The sequence below is a fragment of the Mastigoproctus giganteus genome, chromosome 14, assembly GCF_048544385.1.
Source record: "Mastigoproctus giganteus isolate SK-2022 chromosome 14, ASM4854438v1, whole genome shotgun sequence".
Taxonomy (NCBI): Eukaryota; Metazoa; Arthropoda; class Arachnida; order Uropygi; family Thelyphonidae; genus Mastigoproctus; species Mastigoproctus giganteus.
Window position 1 is genome coordinate 13533920 of NC_143588.1, and position 22145 is coordinate 13556064.

The window sequence follows — 22145 nt, forward strand, 5'->3', positions numbered from 1 at the left end:
AAAGTTTAATGACTTTGTATCTGTATCCTCCCTTTCAAATGTAAATTTGAGTCTAGAATGAATATTATTAAACGAATGTAAAATGTCTTGGATAGTACTACTATCAGTAATAACTAGAACATCGTCTAAATACCTCCCATAGTATGTGATTTGGGGTTGAAAAGGTGTCAAATGTATATGCTCAATCGTTGAGAGATAGATCTCTGACATTAAGCCGCTCAGGTTCAAACCCATTGGCAATCCAAAAATGTTTGTACACCTTGTCTCGAAAGGTGATATAGTTGGCCTCAACTAACAGTTTAATTAAGTGAAAAATTTCCTTAATAGGTAGCTTCGTATAATTAATCGGTATCCAGTTTTTATTTAACATATCCCAAATAATATCTAATGTGTATTCAACGTTTAAGTCGTATATAACGAGGTAACATCTAGTGAGAATAAATTGTCATTGTCGCCAAGTCTACAGTCTTTAAGATTATTAAATAATGTATCATAGTTCTTAATCCCAAATTAGATAGTATGAACCAGAGCTGTAATACTCAATATGTTCCACATTGATAATAATATTAGTAAATTAATAAGAGGAGTTTACCTCAATATAGTACGTAGAACACTTCCGTATGATACCCTCCAGAAATTAAAACGGAAAAATCAACAACTTACCGGTACATTAAAGTAAAATATAAATAATTAAATAATCAATTTAACACAATTCAAAATCAATTTAAAACAATTAAAATTCAAATTAATGCAATTAAAAGAATTAACGAAAATATTCAAAACGATTTTCCTTCCTGAAGCTGACAATGCTTTTCGACCATATGTCGTGATCACAGGAATGAAAATTACCGAATCGGGTTAAACCTGCAACTTAAATAGTGATTATATGTCTTCGCGCATGCGCGTAAAGGTCCACGCATCGGAGATCAAATATGGCGGCTGAACATTAACAGAATTCTCGTGTAATTTAATTTCAACGGTTTCTGCAATTAATAGTCGCGTATAATTACGTTGAACGTTAAGTATTTGGGCCTCGTTAAATAAAAAAGTATGTTTTTCGTTAATGGCATGAAAGGCTAATTCTGACGCTGCTGAACGAGAAGCACGAACTGAGGCTTCGTGTTGATTTACACGAATATTAAGAGAAAACCGCGTTGAACCTTGGTAAGACAAGTCGCAATCACCGCAAGAAATGTTGTATACCAGATCATTAATTTGTGTTGCGAACGCGGAAAGAACCGAGCGATTGTTCAGTATAGTGTGTAACTTCCGGATAGGCCTAGCTATAATTTTAAATTCGTTATCTTTAAAGAATCTGTTAAATACCGAATTTAAAATTATAGCTAGGCCTATCCGGAAGTTACACACTATACTGAACAATCGCTCGGTTCTTTCTGCGTTCGCAACACAAATTAATGATCTGGTATACAACATTTCTTGCGGTGATTGCGACTCGTCTTACCAAGGTTCGACGCGGTTTTCTCTTAATATTCGTGTAAATCAACACGAAGCCTCAGTTCGTGCTTCTCGTTCAGCAGCTTCAGCATTAGCCTTTCATGCCATTATGGCCACCAAAATACTTAACGTTCAACGTAATTATACGCGACTATTAATTGCAGAAACCGTTGAAATTAAATTACACGAGAATTCTGTTAATGTTCAGCGGCCATATTTGATCTCCGATGCGTGGACTTTTACGTGCATGCGCGAAGACATATAATCACTATTTAAGTTGAAGGTTTAACCCGATTCGGTAATTTTCATTCCTGTGATCACGACATATGGTCAAAAAGCATTGTCAGCTTCAGGAAGGAAAATCGTTTTGAATATTTTCGTTAGATTCTTTTAATTGCATTAATTTGAATTTTAATTGTTTTAAATTGATTTTGAATTGTGTTAAATGGATTATTTAATTATTTATATTTTACTTTAATGTACCGGTAAGTTGTCGATTTTTCCGTTTTAATTTCTGGAGGGTATCATACGGAAGTGTTCTACGTACTATATTGAGGTAAACTCCTCTTATTAATTTACTATTATTAATCCCAAATTGTATTACCTGTGTAAAGGGTTTTATAATGCTATATATATGTGTGTGTGGCTAAGGATGAAAATGTCGAGTTCCTGTAGGAAACAATAGGTCGAATAGGAAATCCAGTCTTGTGTAATTTTACCTGACCGAAAAGTGCAGGAATATTGTGTTCTGGCCTTCAATTCCTTTAACTGGGCCATAGTAATGTAGTCGTTTTTTTTCGATACGCGATTAACGTGTTATTGTATTGATTGACCAAATTGGTAAACAGTGCCAGGTCTATTTCAAGATAAGTGGAGCTATCTGAAACAACTGAATCTAACTTATTAATATATTAGGTGGGTCGGAAAACTGCTAGCTTGGGGGGAGACAAAGACCAATAGATTGACAGTAGCCACTGGCAGAGGTGAAAGAGATTCTTGCACTGCTTCTATTAGAATGAGCAGAAGCCTGAAAAACAGGATGCATGGTATTTCAGAGACTGCTGGGAGCCATTGCGGTACAAGTAAACACATGGGTTGTGTTAGGGTAGCTAAGAATAGAAACAGGTGCAGGTATACTTGCGTGTACACCAATGCTAGGAGTTTAGTAAATAAATTTGATGAATTTGAGGTATTGCTCAAAACATCAAAGGCAGATATTGTTGGGATATCAGAGACGTGGTGTCACACAGATATAAGGGATGCAGAACTGGAATTTGGGGAGTACAACGTCTACAGAAAGGATAGACAGGATAGGAAGCGGGGAGGGGTTATGCTATTAGTTAAGAAACACATAAAAACCAACCAAGGAAGTGAAGCCAGTCGACATCGCTGGACAGTGCAGTGTTGAGTCAGTTTGGTGTGATATAAGCATTGGGAGATCAAAATTGAGAGTAGGAGTGTGCTATAGGCCTAATGACTCTGATGAGTATAATAAGGAACTGTACAGGGAAATAGAGTGGGCCAGTAAATCAGAGAGTCTTATAATGGGAGATTTTAATTTCCCAGATATTGACTGGAATTTGGGGGCTGGTTACTCACACACTAGCAGGGCTTTTGTGGATTTATTGGATGATTGTTTTCTACATCAGCATGTTCGGGAGGCAACTAGAGGGAGTAATACTCTTGATTTGATTATCAGCAGTGATTCTTCATGCATTAAGAATCTGCAGATAAATGAACCACTAGGTGGCAGTGATCACAGTGTGCTGAAGTGGGAGTTACTGAAAGAGGTAACTACCATTAGGGGTAAAGGGAAGGGTTATTGCTTCAGTAAAGGCGACTACGATGGACTGAGACAGTATTTAAATTCTATACAGTGGGACCAACTGATGATGTTACCAACAGCAAATTCAAAATGGGAAGCATTCAAAGAACTTATCTTGGAAGCTACTAGGCTTTACATACCAACTAAGAAATATTGTTCAAGGTTTAGGCCAAAATGGATGTCAGATGAACTAATGAGGCATATGGCAGAGAAGAAAAATGCATGGGATACTTACAAATTAACACATGACACAGAAGCCTATGATAGATACAAGTTGATATGCAACCAAGTTACAAAGGAGGTTAGGCAGGCGAAGGCAGATTACGAGAAATCCTTGGCAAGGGATGCAAAGAAAAACAGCAAAGAGTTCTTTACTTATGTAAACTCTAGAAGGAAGGGGATGAATCAGATTGGTCCACTTGATATTGATGGGTCAACTGTTGATGATCCTGCTCAGGTAGCTAACAAACTAAATGAATATTTTGCATCGACATTCACACATGAGGAGTTATTCAGCAAGGGGAATGCCAGAGGTGTATTCAACTCTAGCAGTCAGCTACAGAATCTTGAAATAACTGGGAGTAAAGTGGAGGAGAAACTGTTGAAGATAAACACAAGAAAGGCACCCGGGGTGGATGGGATCTATCCAGTTATATTAAAGGAGGCAGCAAAGGAAGTAAGTAAACCCTTAGCCATAATTATGAGAGCTTCCTTGGACTCAGGGGAGGTACCCATAGACTGGAAATGTGCAAATGTGACCCCAATTCACAAAGGAGGATCAAAGGCTGACACAAGTAGTTATAGACCTGTGAGCTTAACTTCTGTTCCAGGAAAATTAATGGAGGCACTGGTTAAAGAAGCACTGCAGGATCATTTAGACAAGACTTCAGTTATAGCTCAGACACAGCATGGTTTTGTTAAGGGGAAGTCTTGCCTGACCAACTTGATTGGATACTATGATGCAGTCACAAAAGAACTGGATGCAGGGAATAACTTTGATATTATATACTTGGATCTTAGAAAGGCTTTTGATACTGTTGCACATGGAAGACTGCTGCACAAATTGGAGCAGTGTGGCATTGGACGCAAATTGCTGCTGTGGATAAAGGGGTGGTTGAGGGGGAGAAGACAGAGAGTGGTAATCAATGGACACTGCTCATCGTGGACTAATGTTATTAGTGGAGTCCCTCAGGGCTCAGTGTTGGGTCCACTATTGTTTTCTGTATTTATAAATGATATTGATGATGGTATATCAAGCTTAATGTCCAAGTTTGCAGATGATACAAAGGTTGGCAGGGTTGTCAAGGACACTACTGACACTATGCTGCTGCAACAGGATCTGGAAAGGTTGAGCAGATGGGCTGAGAGGTGGCAAATGAAGTTTAACATTGACAAATGTAAAGTACTACACATGGGAAACAGCAACCCCAGAGCAACGTATCAACTCTGTGGTACTACACTGACAGTGGTAGAGAATGAAAGGGACTTGGGGGTGATTGTGCAGGCAGATATGAAGTTCTCTGAGCAGTGCAGACGGGCTGCAAGAGTAGCTCATGGAGTATTGTCAATGATATACAGGAATTTTTCCAGCAGGGATAAGGAGGTGATTATTCCATTGTATAAGGCAATGGTCAGGCCACACCTAGAGTACTGTATACAAGTCTGGAGGCCTCATTTCAAGAAGGATGTAGAGCTGCTGGAACGAGTACAGAGAAGGGCAACAAGATTAGTGAATGGAACAAAGGGGTGCTCTTACGAAGAAAGGCTTAAGTTTTGCAAATTACAGTGTCTGGATACTAGGCACCAGCGAGGTGATCTGATAGAGGTGTATAAAGCCTTGAATGGTTTAAGCATGCTCAATGCTGATGGGATTCTTCCTCTAGCTCAGAAAAATCACCTGAGAGGGCATAAATTCAAATTGAGGAAAGACAGATATAGGATAGACGTGCGGAAATTTGCCTTTAGCCAGCGGGTGGTTGGTTGGTGGAACAGACTGCCATCCCTTGTGGTGGAGGTTGATAGCCTAAATAAGTTTAAGGCTCAGCTGGACAGGTATTTTGAACGAACAGAGGGATGAAGTGGAAGTGGTTTTTTTTTTTTTTTTTTTTTTTTTTTGGCTGATGCTGCATAAGCTTGCTTTCTTGCATCAAATGCCTCTACTAATGCTAATGCTAGTATAATCAGGTTTATCTAGAATTACCACTGTATCTCCTTTATCTGCCCTCTGTATAATAATGTCCTTATTTCCCTGAAGTTCTCGTAAAGCTGAACTGTCATGTGTATTCAATTTAGGAAGTCGCGTTTCTTTTATGTTTTTCACTACTTGGTTAACTTGTTGAATAAATAAATCTTTTTGTGGAACATTATGAAGTCCAAATTCAATATCAATTACGTATTGTTTTTTAGGTAGTTTTCGAGGTGTTAAATTATAATTTAGTCCTTTGGATAAAAGTGAAATCTGGTCCTGTGATAGCGTACACGAGGAAAGATTTGTAACCTGTTGATATGTGGTTCGTTGAATACTGGGTGAGGGGGTGTTCGTGAACTAGCTGACGTATTTTGTGGTAGTACGTTGTGTGTCTGTGGGGCGGGGGGGTTCACCCAATTCGTATGTACTTGGTCGCAAGTCCGCGACAACGTTTTAGAATTCGCATGAACGTGTCTTGACCTATCTGATAATGTTTGCAATTTATTAAAGTGTCTGTTTTTTATTTCTGATGCCTGTGCTTCCTGTTGCAAATCTATGGAGGTTTTCAATACAGACCAATCATTCGGATGTAGATAATTTTTTAATTTATCGTGAAGCTTCCTAACCTGGGAAAGGTATTTTTGTATATTCGAATATCGAGATTTTAAGGCAAGCTTAACAATATTACGCGATGTGGCCAGTGTTAGTTATTTTATGCCTGAAATTTTTTGATTTAAATTAATCCTGGCAAACTTCGGAACGATGTTGTTTTGAAGGCAATATTTTAGAAAAGAAATATGGTAACTTTGGGCCGGGTATCTTAGTGTTGATTTAATGTAATTTTGCACCAAGCCATTCAAAAAATCCCCCATAATTGTGTGTATCGATAGGTTTCACCTTGGAGACAGCAAGTGAATGAAATAGTCAATAAAAGTTTAAAAAATGAATTAGATAGTGTGAATCAGAACTCAATACATTCTACGTTGATATTAATATTTGTAAAATAATAAGAGGAGTTTACCTCAACATAGTACGTAGAACACTTCTGTATGATACTCTCCAGAAATTAAAACGAAAAAATCAAAAACTTGCATTAGAGTAGAGTAAAAAATAAATAATTAAAAACCAATTTAATACAATTAAAATCAATTTAACACAATTAAAAATCAATTTAATGCAATTAAAAAGAATCTAACGAAAATATTCAACACGATTTTCCTTCCCGAAGCTGACAACGCTTTTCGTCCATATGTTGTGATCGGGTTGAACCCGAAACTTAAATAGTGATTATTTGTCTTCGCGCATGCACGTAAAGGTCCACGCATCGGAGATCAAATATGGCAGCCGAACATTAACAGAATTCTTGTGTAAATTAATTTCTACGCTTTCTCCAATTAATAGTCACGTATAATTACATTGAACATTAAGTATTTTGGCCTCATTAAATAAAAAAGTATGTTTTTCGTTAATGGCATGAAAGTCTAATTCTGACGCTGCTGAACGAGAAGCACGAACTGAGGCTTCGTTTTGATTTACACGAATATTCAGAGAAAATCATGTCAAACCTTGGTAAGATGAGTTGCAATCACCGCAAGAAGTGTTGTATACCAGATAATTAATTTGTGTTGCGAACACGGAAAGAACTGAGCGATTGTTCAATATAGTGTGCAATTTCCGTATTGCCCTGGCCACAATTTTAAATTCGGTATCTTTAAAGAATCTATTAAGCTGTTTGTGCCACTGTTCAACTTATGGGACAGAAATAAAGTATTTTTTGATATTACTATTGTTGGTTGGTGTAGTATTTTGTATCCTATCCTTAGCCTTTCAGAATTAGCCTTTCATGCCATTAACGAAAAACATACTTTTTTATTTAACGAGGCCAAAATACTTAATGTTCAACATAATTATACTCTACTATTAATTGCAGAAACTGTAGAAATTAAATTACACGAGAATTCTGTTAATGTTCGGCAGCCATATTTGACCTCCGATGCGTGGACCTGCATGCGCGAAGACAAATAATCACTATTTAAGTTTCAGGTTCAGGTTCAACCCTATTCGGTAATTTTCATACCTGTGATCACGACATGCGGTCGAAAAGCGTTGTCAGCTTCAGGAAGGAAAATCATTTTGAATATTTTCGTTAGATTCTTTTTAATTGCATTAAATTGATTTTTAATTGTGTTAAATTGATTTGAATTGTGTTAAATTTGGTTTTTAATTGTTTATTTTTTACTCTAATGTAAGTTTTCGATTTTTTCGTTTTAATTTCTGGAGAGTATCATACGGAAGTGTTCTATGTACTATATTATTATATCATACGGAGAGTATCATACGGAAGTGTTCTACGTACTACACTCCTCTTATTATTTTACAAATATTAATATCAATGTAGAACGTATTGAGTATTACAGCTCTGATTCATACTATCTAATTAAAAATGAATTTAAAGCTTCCATTAGATGGCTTCAGGCATCTGAAATGTTTTAAAGTAGTCAAGTCAATTTGGAAACTGTTGAAGAATGATAAAAAATTGGAGGCTCTCTATGCTGAGTATTATTTAAAGATATTTATAATTTAGATGAAATACATCTCTCTTTTAAATGTGTCAAAGAAATATTTTGTGTTGTTTTACCAATTTTCTTGGTAAAAAAGAAGCAATTATTAATTATTAGAAAATATGGCAAACCCAGGTTTTTTAAAACAGCATCAGAAAAATTGCCATTTTATGAGCATATAAATTATGGTTGCCATGTAAGATATTCAAAAATTTTATTAAACAGTTTGATTATAAAATGAGGAGAGGTAGGAATGTTTTACGCTTTATGGATAATACTTTACATTATTATCACATTCGAGTATAAAAATTATCTACTTTCCAATTAATTGTACAACCTTGTATTATGCCTTTGGCTCAAGGAACAAAATACAAGCAACAAAATTAAATTTTAGAGGGAATGAATTCTCATATATTTTTAAGTCAAGTGGACGTTAATAATAAAATTAATTACAGGGCCAGAACTATTAAAATCACAATTTTTTCGATAAGCTCTTCTTGGTCAGAAGTCAAAATGGAAACTATTCAACAACGTTTTCAAAGTTATGGATTTAATTTTCACCAAAACTTATTGATGAAAGTGTGCCAGCTGGCTGAATTCTGCCACGAACTGCTTAGCTGCTCAGTAAAACAAGTTTTAAACTTAAGAATAGGATCATAATATGTGAAATAAACTGCATAACCATTGATCAGGACAAATCTACTGCTGAAATATTTCATCAATATGAGAAACGTTTACCTACCAGTGATAACAAAGAAGAAATATAAGAGTTGGCTGAAAATAAATCATAAAGTTCATCACTTTCTCCCTCAGCGGTGTAGTAAAAAGACGGCTTAATGATGTATCAAAAAATTAAAAGAATTTACTGCTCTTGAAGGTTATGGTGAAATTTAATTCAGACTAACAAATTTTGAAGAATAATTTCTAAATGATATAAGAAAAAATCGTAGCTAAACAAATTTTTTTGTGAAATAATTTAAAAATTTTAAATAAAAAAATAAAAAAATTAAATAAATAAAACTATTTTGTTTTTGCTTTGTACTAACACCTGTTTCTTTTGTTAATTTAATAAAATAGCTGAGTATAAATTAGCAAACTTTGACACGCACTATCTGTTAAGCACCACCTTGTTTTTCATGGTCCTGTAAGGTGCTGCTTTATGCAGGTTTTACTGTTTTATGTAATCTTTAATGGATTTATAACCTTGGGTTGGCCATATATATTTGTGACAGTCGTTTGTGTCTGAAGAATGAATGGTGGATATTAAAAATCTACTTATGTAACACTTATTATTGATTACGTCTTTTAGATGTACTCATAATGCAGTTGCTTATTTTGTTTCTATCTATTTGGTAGAATCTTTTCTACCAAATAGATAGAAACAAATACACAGATCTTCTATAATCTTTTGTATTTACTTTACCCGAAATACCTTGAAGTTGTTTATAGAATTCATCACTTTTTTTTATTTGCCTTCTGTTGGAGCATACAAGGTGTGGCAGTAAAGTTCCGGGACTGGTGCTGTTGTGGTCATGTTTGATGAGTTTCAAAATAAATGGAAGTTGAATGTTGTAGTTCAAGCTTCCTACAACAGGTGGAGAGATTGTCCAGTAGGCTGACAGGTTGCAATTTGACAACCAATTTTGTTAGTAGTGTTAATATTCTATGTCACAATCTTGCAATGGAGCAATGAACGAATATCAAATTTTGCTTTAAACTAGAAAAATCTGCAACAGAAATGTCATACCAGTGTGTTGGAATGGTAGTATAAGCAGTTCAAAGTTGGTTATGAGGATGTTTGTGATGATCCAAGAAGTAGGTGTCCATCAATCTCTTGAAATGAGGACAGAGTTGTAAAAGGTTGGAAAATTGTGGCAAGAGATTATGTGACCCTCAGAATGATGGCTGATGAGTTGGATAGAAATAAGGAGATGATCCGTCAAATTCTGCATGAAGGTTTTGTGAAAATTTTGCCATATAGCCTCACGGATAAGCGTAAGCAGCAAAGAATTTATCCAGACTTGTTAAGACAATCCTAATTTTCTCAACTGTATTGTCACTGTAGATGAGTGTTGTGTAGGGTTAACATCTTCTGCACTCATAAAAAGAGGACATTTACATGTTTTAGAGTGAATAAAAGAGGACAAAAAGTTCATCTTGGATTAAAAAAGAGGACAAATATATTATGCAAATAATAAAATAAAGACAATGTAAACCACATTTATATCTTAACATCTTTCAATATCTTTCAATTATATCTATAATTATATATAATTATAGATATAATTATATCTTTCAATACCTCTGGATTGCCTCTTAAATATGTGTAAAAATCAACGCATGACGTATGTTTGAAATTGTACTGCAAAAACAAAATACCTTTTACAGAAATGACATTTAACCTATTCCTTTCTTTCGTCCACTGACTTTGCATTAGAGAGAATACGCTCTCTACATTTACATTGTCAGGAGGAATTGCAAATAAAAACTGGGCAATTTTCAACAATTCTGAATGGAATTCAATATTTTTTGAATTACTGAAATATTTGGCCCACTTTTCATTATAAGCATGTTTTTAAAGTCTTTATTATTCATTTGACCCTCAAAAAATTTCTTCAAATTGTTAAATTGGTCAAAACACTTAACATCATCAATTGTTACCCCTTTGTCAATCAAGTAGGAAATAGAACATTCTACATCATTCCAGCTTGGTACTGCATCCATTTTCATCCACATAAAACAGGAAATGGATTCCATATGGTGAAGCCACTTATCTAAATATTCCATGCAATTTCTATACAGATTTTTTGTATCACTAGAAAATTTTTCACATTCAAGTACAAGTCCTTCATTATGCTTTTTGTATAGCATTTCCTTTACTCTTTCACTGAGACTAAGACATCTAGCACTTCTGCAGCTGAGTTATTTTCCCCTTCAGTTCGTTGTATGTGTGTGTGTATGGAATACACTCATAAGTGATTGCATGAACCAAATCTCAATCCATTTTCAAAGAACCTTTTAATCACAATGGGAGGTTTTTCTTGGGTTAGAAAATAAGCCTGTAAAGCTGGAAACATATATATGAGCCTTGTGATGCTTAGAAATAACGAAAGCCATCTCGTCTTGCTGTGAGAAAGGAGCTGTCTATATTCAATCTCAACAAACTCACAGTATTCCTTAAGCTCTTCAGTCGGACTGTATAATTATGAAAATACTGGTAAATTTTAAAAACAATGTTCTCTACATCAACTTCCCAAAGTTCTGCGGCATTCTGAAGACAATTGTTCAAAATATGTGCAGGGCAGTCCACTCCAATCAAAGTCTTGTTATGCAACAATTTCTTTAATTTTGCAAAGACATTCCCTTCTTCATTTTGTCTCAGTCCACCAAACATTGTATTGAAATTGTCCCCAGTGAATGCAATACATTTTTCACACAAACCATTTTTTTCAAGAGTTTCTTTAACATATGTAGAAATGGTATCTGCAGTCTCGTTAAGCATCTTCTGTAATTCAATTAATTTTGTTTGTAATGCTCCTTCATTTACATCAAAATACTGAATAATTAATGGGAAGATTTTTTCAGAACCATGATTACTTCCATCAGTTGAGACCCCACAGTATGCAATTTTATTTTCTTGTAAAGTTTTTACAGTAACATTAAGAGAATGATTTGCAAGTACAAAGTTTACAATGGCTTCTGTCTTGGTTCTAGCGCAGGAAAATCTTTTTGCTATCTCAGAATCAAAAAATACATTTTAACATGACAGTTGTACAATCCATTGATTTGTAACTACTATGATGTTTAACAGTGTGCAAAGCAAAGGTACCCTCTGCAGCAGCCAGATCATACTCTATTTTACCGACAGCTTTGACAAAAAAATCTGTAACCTTTCCTGAAGAGGCCCTCACCTTGAACTTTCTTGTGCTTCTCAGTTTCAATGTAACGCTTCAAATCACCAACCCCTTTATTGGCTACTGAAACATATGTCCCCATTCTGCAAACTTTACATTCAGCTTCCTATTCCTCTCGGCCAGATACAAAACATTGAAATTTGTCTTTCATCTCTTCTGTAAACATGCACTTCCTTTTAGGCATTTTAGTGGAAAGTATAGTCTTTATAATATTAATTTTTATAATTGAAACAATAATAAATGTTTTTTATTGTAAGTAGTAAAGCATAAATTTTATTAAGGTTAGGTTATGTTTTACATTCACAACTAAACTAACCTAATTTCAGAAAAGTACCTACAGGTATAAAGATGGATAATAAATATTTTTGTAATTAAGGTGAAAAACAGTATTTTAAAAAAAAAAGGTAAACTTTGGTATTAAATAAACTAGTGTCTGCCTCTTGATTGGATCGTTGATAAGAATACCAAATTTAGTCAACAGTATGCAACTTTCGAGCAATTTGGTGTGCACACAGCTCAGATCCACATTTTCATATGCTGCAATCAATTTCTAGAGAAAACAGTCCCTCTATAACTATCAATATTTATTTGACATGCTGGAATTCCTGTAATTTTTATATCTTTTTCTAGCACACCAACTGATTTTCATGCGTTATCTACTCTAAACCAAAATATTGTATTGCTAGACTATATAAAATGTATACGTGCGTAAATTCTGAAGCAGGCGTGGGTTGGTAACAATCTCAATGCACTAAACTGAATGTCGTCAGGGTCTTCCGCCTAATTGTCAACATGGAAATTCAAATTGAAGAATTGTCTCCTATTCGGAAAAAGATTCTGTATAACGTAACTCAGTAGTTTTCGTCGAGCTTGCATAAAAAAATGGCGTATAATATAAAAATCCGGACATTTAGACAAATTTATAAAAATCCACCCAGACAAAAATTTTGGACAAAAAATCCGGACAAATCCGGTTAAAAGAGGACGGATGGTAACCCTAGTATTGGGTGTTTCTGTACAACCCAGAGGCGAAGTGTCAGAGCATGCAGCGGACTTCAAAATCATCAGCAAGCCCAAAAAGTTTCATCTACAGGAGTCTAGGATGAAGATGATTATGTTTTTCAACAAAAAGAGTGTGGTTCCCAAGAAATTTGTAGCTGGAGGCGGGGAGGGAGAGGAGAGAGAGAGAGAGAGAGAGAGAGAGAGAGAGAGAGAGAGAGAGAGAGAGAGAGAGAGAGAGAGAGAGTGTGTGTGTGTGTCAATGTGGCATTATATTTACAGGTACTTTAAAGGCTACTGAAGTGAATTTCCCAGGTGAGGCCACAATTTCAAGAGAAAGGTAGCTGTTTCTTAATGCACAATAATACCTCTGCCCATTCTACGCTTGTTGTGAAGACACTGCTGATGGAAGATGAGAGTGCAGATCAACCTCCTCTGATCTAGTACCATTTAGACTTCTTCTTTCCCAAGCTGAAAACTGTCCTCAAAGAAAAGAGATTTCGGGATGTTGAGGACATAAAGAAAAATGTAACCATCAAACTGAATATCATCTCTTTGGACACATTTGCTAACTCTTTTCAGAAACTTTTTAGAATGGTGCAATAAGTGCATTAAATAAGATGGTGATTACTCTGAATAAAAATAAAACAATTTTTGAGCTCCTTGACTTTGTGTTCTTTTTATTGCATCAATCCAGGAACTTTATTGCCACACCTTGTGTAGACTTATTATTTTTATATTATCAAATTAAAGTTTAAATATGGCTTGATTGAGTCTCTCATTCCAAAATATTTTAAATAAATAAATGCACAAGGCATAATACTTTAAGAGTTTGGTATCTATATATAATATCGGTGTTTAGATACACCATAGATAACTCTTAAGAAACTACAAAGTAGTTGTGGTAGGCATCATTTGCTTTTTCTCATATTGTGCTCTGCCTTCACGACGAGTTGCCATGATATTGCACTACTTCGAATAAGTAACGCTTCACTAATAGCGAAGACTATTGTTACTTATTCTCGGTTGAGTAACACCACCCAGACAGCACTGTTTCACGGCTATTGGCCGATCATCAGTGGGTGGGCAGGTACCCTGGTATTGCAGACATGACGACCCAGTTGTGAAGTTAATCGCACAATATGAGAGATGCCAAGAGGTGTAGATGTGAATATTTTAAATAAATAAATGCACAAGGCATAATACTTTAAGAGTTTGGTATCTATATATAATATCGGTGTTTAGATACACCATAGATAACTCTTAAGAAACTACAAAGTAGTTGTGGTAGGCATCATTTGCTTTTTCTCATATTGTGCTCTGCCTTCACGACGAGTTGCCACAACTACTTTGTAGTTTCTTAAGAGTTATCTATGGTGTATCTAAACACCGATATTATATATAGATTACAAAATATATAATTAACTGTATTGTGCTTTAATGATTTATGTATTAGTAGGATTATGTCAGGCCATGCTCTTTCTTCTTAACTTTCTGCAGAATAACTCCATATAGTTTGTCAGTTCTGTTTAGTGTTCCCCCTTTGTTTCTTTTATTGTAATTGTAGAAATATATATATATATTTTTTTCAAAACTGGAAACACAAACGGCATTAGAACCTATAGTACTTCATACTGTGTATTGGATGTAGGTTTAGAAGACAAAAGATACTTGTTGACAATAGATTTGAATTTCTGTAAATTGTAATTTTTGGGAAATCATTTAGCTGATCTCCTGTTTTCTTTCACTAACTGAAAGAAAACAGGAGAAAACAGAAAAAATCTACCCTTGTGGAAATGGATAATATGAATAAATTTAAGAAAGGAGTAAACGAATTGTTAGAGGGGGATGGATGTTAATATCTTTTTTTTTTTTTTTTCTGATTCTGTATTAGTTTGCATCATTTGCCACTCACTACTAATACTAATTTCATGTTGCCACATTTACAATGTTTTTCTGTTTCCAACTTGTTTCCTTTGTCAGGCCAGTTGAGAATCCGTTGGATAATCTGTTATTATTTCTTGTGAGAAACAAATAACAAATCTGTAGGAGTTTTTTGCAGATTGATTGTTAATCAAAATGTAAGTCTAGTGGCAGGGAAGCTATCTTGATGCCTCCTTGACATACATACTTGGAACAGCATTTCCTCTGTTTTGATTATACTGCCAATACTCAATTGTCAAAGCCTCTTCAGCTTTACCCAGGCCACCATGGGTACGAGGATTGTGAGAAGCTATACAGAATGCTTCGTTAACCCATTGCAGCCCTATCCAATCGATTTTTTTTTTTTTTTTTTTTCTATGGTGAATTTTCCCCACTGCTCCAGTTAATAAGGGATAAATTGAAATCACAGGTAAGAAGGCATTTACACTTGCTTGCCTAGGCTGCTTTTAATAAAAAAAAAAAAAAGAAAAAAAAAAGACTTTCCATTTTTCATGAATACATTCTGCACAATATTGTGCATTATACACATCACTCAGATATGAGGGATAGTGAAACTAATTGTCCCTTATATTTGGATGACATCATTTCTGTTAGCATTATTTGTTCTAACCAGGAGTTAAACTCACTAATTTTATTGAAAACACTCCAAACATTAGCATTAGTAGAGACATACGATGCAAGAAAGCAAGCTTATGCAGCATCAGCCAAAAAAAAAAAAAAAAAACCTCTCCCATTTCATCCCTCCATTCATTTCAAATGCCTGTCCAGCTCAGCCTTAATTTATTTAGGCTATTAGCTTCCACAACAAAAGATGGAAGCCTGTTCCACCAATCAACCACCTGCTGGCTAAAGGCAAATTTCTGCACATCTATTCTACAACTATCTTTTCTCAATTTGAAACTGTACCCCCTCAGGTTCTTAGTCTGAGCAAGACGAAGAATCCCATCAGCATTCAGCTTGCTCAACCCATTCAAGGCCTTATACACCTCAATCAGATCACCTCGCCAGTGTCTACTCTCCAGGTGCTGCAATTTGCAGAACTTAAGCCTTTCTTGGTAAGAGCACCCCTTTGTTCCCCTCACCAGTCTTGTTGCCTTTCTTTTTACTTGTTCTAGCAACTCTACATCCTTCCTAAAATGAGGCCTCAGGCCTGTGCACAGTACTCCAGGTATGGCCTGACCATTGCCTTGTATAACGGGATTATCACCTCTTTGTCCCTGGTAGCAAAATTCCTATATATCATTGACAAGACTCCATGGCAGCCCGTCTGCACTGCTCAGCAAACTTCATATTTGGCTGCACAATTACCTCCAGGTCTTTTTCACTTTCCACTTCCCTGAGTGTAGTACCAAACCAGTTGGTACATTGCTCTTTGGTTATTGCTATCTATATTGAGTACTTTGGCACTCCTCCAGTTGCCACTTCTCAGCCCATTTTCCCAACTTATCTAGATTCAGTTGGGAAACAACAACAAAATTATAGTATAATGCAGTTTTGAAGATTTTATTTTTTTTATAGTATGTTTTACTGTAAATAAAGTTATATATGCAGTTTTGAGTCAGTGGTTAGTGATATTAAAAAAAATATGAATTAATAATAATAATATTATCTCATCAATAACAAAGTAACACTAGATTCCATCTGCACAACCATTTACTGTGCTGCTGTAGTAGCCACCAGGATTAATGGAAGGAAAACTGGAGACCAACATAATGCAAAGACAAAGAACCACTAACCTGGCAAAGAAGGCTGCAGCAGGAAGATAGGAGAGATAAGAAGGAAGATAGGAAAACTGACCCAATACCAACAGGTTAACAAAAGTAAGAAGCTGATCAGAAAGGTGAAGGCCATCCTCAAACAAGACAATCAGAGCAAACAGGAGACATATAATCTAGGATTGAAGAATACTTTGATACCCTCAAGCAGAAACTTCTGGCATTTGCTGTTACAGGGAGTGTCCAGCGGAAAACAGACAACAGGACATTTGATGAAAACCACTAAGCCTTCTATAGGAAAATCAGATAAGAGGAGAAGGAAGGCAACAAACCCCCCAACCAGAAGGTATTTGAGGAGTTCTGTGGAAATCTGTAGAGCAGTGAAGTTAGCCATGTCTCCTGGATAGATCTAGAAAGGAAGAAAACTAAATGTACAAGAGATGACAGAATGGGAGATTCGGAAGGAAGTTACACAACAGTCCAGCAGATTGTCTCACAACCGGCGAACCTCAGGAATAGATAAATCCACGACTACTGGTACAAGAAGTTCAGTTGCACACAAAGGTACATAGTGGAGCAGTTCACCCAGATAATAATGCACCCTGACTCAATCCCAGAGTCTGACTTGAGGAATCGGTGCCTCCTTAGCCAAGTGGTCAAGAGCAGTAGTGCGTAGCACATGCTTCTTGATTAGACCGGGGTTCGAGCCCGTGCCCACAAAATACGGACGATGCAGAACGTTCAGGGAATGACCACTGCATATCCCCGGAGCAATATGGCCTTAGTTGCTAATGCTCTAAAAACCAAATAACAACAACAGGGCTGGAGGCCTCATTTCAAGAAGGATGTAGAGCTGCTGGAACGAGTACAAAGAAGGGCAACAAGATTAGTGAATGGAACAAAGGGTTGCTCTTACTAAGAAAGGCTTAAGTTTTGCAAATTACAGTGTCTGGAGACTAGGCACCAGCGAGATGATCTGATAGAGGTGTATAAAGCCTTGAATGGTTTGAGCATGCTTAGTGCTGATGGGATTCTTCCTCTTGCTCAAAAAAATCACCTGAGAGTGCATAAATTTAAATTGAGGAAAGACAGATGTAGGATAGATGTGCAGAAATTTGACTTTAACTAGCGGGTAGTTGGTTGTTGGAACAGACTTCCATCCCTTGTTGTGGAATTTTATATCCTAAATAAATTTAAGGCTCAGCTGGACAGGTATTTCGAACAAACAGAGAGGTGAAATGGGAGTGGTTTTTTTTTTTTTTTTTTTTTTTTGGCTGATGCTGCATAAGCTTGCTTTCTTGCATATCATATGCCTCTACTAATGCTAATTGTACTCCCCAAATTCCAATTCTGCATTCATAATATCTGTGTGACATCATGTCTCTGATATCCCAAAATTAGATGGATAAAAGTTTACCTTCAGCCAGTGGGTGGTTGACTATTGGAATAGGCTTTCATCTGTTGTTGTGGAAGTGGATGGGTTGAATAAATTCATGGGAGAACTGAAAAAATTTGCCGAGGGTGTGGATAAGTGAACTTTTTTTCTTTTTCCTTGCATCATTTTCCATTACTCTACCATCATCTGATCATTGTGTTAACCACCGGCATGGTGTCAACGAGCCTCCATAAGAACCTAGCAAAAATAGGCCTCCCTGTGAACACATACATGGAATTTCAGAAAAAAAGAGAACACTTTCAAAAAAATGTGATCCTGAACACCTGTTGTATTGTAAAAGACTTTTTCGACCAATAATAATAATAGTATCTGGACACGACATACCACCACATGCAGTTGGTACCAGTCGCCATCATGGGGCAGAAAAATCCCATAAAAAGGAGAGAAGTTTTTTTTTTTTCTAAATAATAATACTCTTTAATAATCTCAGGTAGAGTACACAAGATCTAGCCAGACCACAGAAGAGAGACTACTGGAATCTCAACATAAAAGTTAACGTAAAATACCAAGATTGATAGAACTTTAAATGAGTAGTTATAAAGTTTACAGAAAACAAAATTCGCACAGTTTTATAGTCTTAAATGAATCTACCCTTATTGTTTATTTTGTGACCACCACTTTGCATCAAGATTAAGTTTATTCATTAGTTAGCTGCAGAGTTTGGTAAGTGGCAATCAAATTTAATAAGTCTTTGAACTTAATGTTGGTGAGTTTTGGAGACAAGTTAATGGAGCCTTAGTTCCAACAATATACCAGATGTAAACATGGGCTGTTAACTGTGAAGTTAATCTTATATATACTGCAAAATGGTGTGTAAGAGGTTGAAATTGGATCCCTCAAGAAGCTGTGGCTCATACAGGAAGGTGGGAAAATCAGCATGTTTGCAGGCCCCTGCAAACATGCTGAGTTTCTGCCCACTTAAGGATTCAGGTTTATTTTAAGCAAAGATATGTTTCAAATTAAAGGCACCTGCTATTGAATAGAGCAGTGTTTCCCAAACTGTATTCCATGAAAAACTGTAATTAATAATTAAAAACATAAAATAAAATAAATAAATTTTGCATATTTGTAGCATACACCGCTTTTGTATCATTATAATTTTTAACATTTTTTTTCAGTTATTACTGGCACAGACTAATAATCAAATAGACTGTGAAACACATTATTTTGGCGGGCTTTTGCATAGAGAAGTATGCGTAGAGGTAATAACATCTACAAAAAAAAAAGTAGCAATGTAGTGATCTAATATGCTATTTGTATGCGATTTAGCCTGGAGTATATGGGTTGAAACTGAGAGGGAAGTGAACCAATATCATAACTAAACTCACTTCCTAGTATAAATTTTTTTTTGATAATTATCAGTATTTTGAAATATTATTAAAATAAATGCCCACGGATTTGTGGTTGAAAAAAGGAACTTTAAAACGAGAAGCAAGTACTTCTAGTATTGCAACTGTGGTCAATGAAAACAAACACAATATTGTCACACTTCAGAGTGAGGATGAACAATCGCTAGTCTTTTGTTCCCCAAAAATCCGAAGTGAAAAAACAGGAACCAACTAATAAAAGACCAAAACGAAAGTATGATGGCAATTATTTGAATTTTGGCTTTACATGTGTTGGAAATAAAGATGCTCCTGATTCCACAGTGTGTCATATGTAATAAAATATTAGCAAACAGTTCTTTGGTTCTCGTAACATTGTGTTTTGTAAGTGATCCGTAAATATATTGTGAGATGAAAAGTGTTCTGTGACTAAACAGGTTTGGGAAACGTTGGAATAAAGATTGGCAGCATATATGATTCCAGAAAATATTTAAATACAATATTTTAAAATAATCTTCATCAGGTTAGGTTAGGTATAGTAAATTCAATAACATTTCTTAAAAATAAAAATGAAATCTTTTCAAGTTTCGTTCCCTGAAAAGGGAACGAAACTATTTCATTTTTGAAATTGCATTAAATCTCCACCATACCTTGTCTTATTTTTGAATATGTATTGTAGGCCATTTTATACTTATGAATTGAATTTTAATTGCACTGTCCAAACCTGCATACAAATGTAAGAAAACTGCAATTGAAATATTAATATAAATTTATAATTTCTTTATGCTAATTATTTCAGTATATTTTGTATTAGTAGTGACTGAAATTTAAACTCTCATGTTCCTATGTTATTAATTAAGAATCCATTTTTAGATTTTCATAGTTGACATTCATATATTTGCTTTTGGGTACATACATAATGAGACAAGGAGGCAATTATTAATGAACTTTTCTGCTTTTTTTAAACAAATTGGAGTGTATAATCTTTTATGAATAGGTTTCAGAACTGAAATGAAATTGAACTGGATTCATTCTTAATTATTTCTGATATTCCTACAAATAGGCACACTATAGCCATAGCTGCTAATGTGCCAATAAACAAACATCTCACACACGCACGTGTGCTGCTTCCGTAGCCAGGTGGGAAGGAGCAGCAGTGCGTAGCACACACTTTTTGATTAGACCGGGGTTCGGGCCCATCACCACCAAATACGGAGGATGCGGAAAGGTCAAGGGAATGACCACCGCATATTCCCGGAGCAATATGGCCTTAGTTGCTAATGCTCCTAAAAATCAAAACAACAACACACACACACAAATAATCAGACAAGAGTGCTTTTCAGTGGAGGATGCTGTATGAATGCACACATTCCAGAGTTAGTTTATCATAGTGATAAACTGGCATGTGGTATCTATTATAACATTTTGTTTTACTTCATTATATGGGGCTAAACTGAATCCATTTATTTGTTACTGGTTTTCCTTTTAAAGATTGAGTGACTTCACAGTGGATTCAACATCTCTAATTTATTGGTTGTATATCAGATTAGCTTCTCATTAAGAATAAATGATATCTTATTTAAAAGGCCCATCTTTTTTAATAATTGCTAGACCTGTATTAATTGTGTCATTCCTGCATAATTCTATTGGTTTTTATTTGTTGTATGAAGTAAATGATCATAACATTGTATTAAAATTAATATTTATAATATAAATATTCATTTTGTGATTTTAAATGAATTCAATTTACATTATTTAGAATATATTTATTTGTACCATTGTGATTTTTATAGTTAACAATGTTGGAATAAGCTACAAACATCCAGAGTACTTCAGTAAGATTCCTGATGGAGAAAAAGTAAGTTAGAAAAATTTTATTGTTAGAAATTATTTATGCTGATTTATGGAATTTCACTTTGGTTGAATTACTGATTCAACAAGTGTTAATACAATTTGCAAAAGAGGAATACAGTAGAACCAGTGAATACGGTAACTAAATTAATTTTAATATGGTAAAGAAGCTTTTGGGGTAATGAACCCCTTCCTCAGCAATTAAACATAACATAAAAAGTTAGGAGTGGAATAAACTAAATAAGCAGTGCCTGCTCAGATTGCTGGGAGAGTGCGCACACGAATGTGAGAGTGTTCAATCACTTACTATGTCAGATCAGGTGATGGTTGCTGGTACCTGACGCATATATGGGATGACTGCCAGCATTTGTCGTGCTTTAACACTACAGACTCCAAAATTGGGTGTAGGCGATTTTAACCTCTGCTGTGATTTAAAATGTGACAGCTAGATATGTTTAGAGCCTCTAACCATAGGCGGTGATAGTAGTGCCGAGATTGGTTGTTGTTGTTATTTAGTTTTTAGGAGCATTAGCAATTAAGGCCATATTGCTCCGGGGATATGCAGTGGTCATTCTCTAACCTTTCCACATCCTCCGTATTTGGTGGTCACAGGCTTGAACCCCGGTCTAATCAAGAAGCGTGTGCACTGCTGCAATCTTGAGGTGCCCCAAGATTGGTCAATCACCTTGTTGTCGCGGCTGGGATTGAGATCATGTTGAGTTGACCAGAAATGCTCTGCGATTGCAGAGTGCACAGAGTCACCAAGGTGGATGGACCTATCATGTTCTGCAAGGTAGTCCTGGAGTCGTCTGGAGCTTTCCCCTACATAACAGATGACTCCAGATGTCTGGAGCTTGCTTTCCCCTACATAGCAGCTGCCACAATCGTGGCAAGTGATCCGGTATACAATAC

General features: G+C 35.6%; 1 protein-coding gene across 1 annotated transcript in view; it reads left to right on the forward strand.

Moving 5' to 3' along the window:
* LOC150074985 (very-long-chain 3-oxoacyl-CoA reductase-like) overlaps positions 1–22145 on the forward strand; it is a 229000-nt gene that overhangs the window by 55219 nt on the left and 151636 nt on the right. Inside the window, exon 5 of the mRNA XM_090389237.1 lies at positions 21176–21240. Within this exon, the coding sequence (XP_090245363.1) occupies positions 21176–21240 (65 nt within the window). The remainder of the gene's footprint in view (positions 1–21175; positions 21241–22145) is intronic.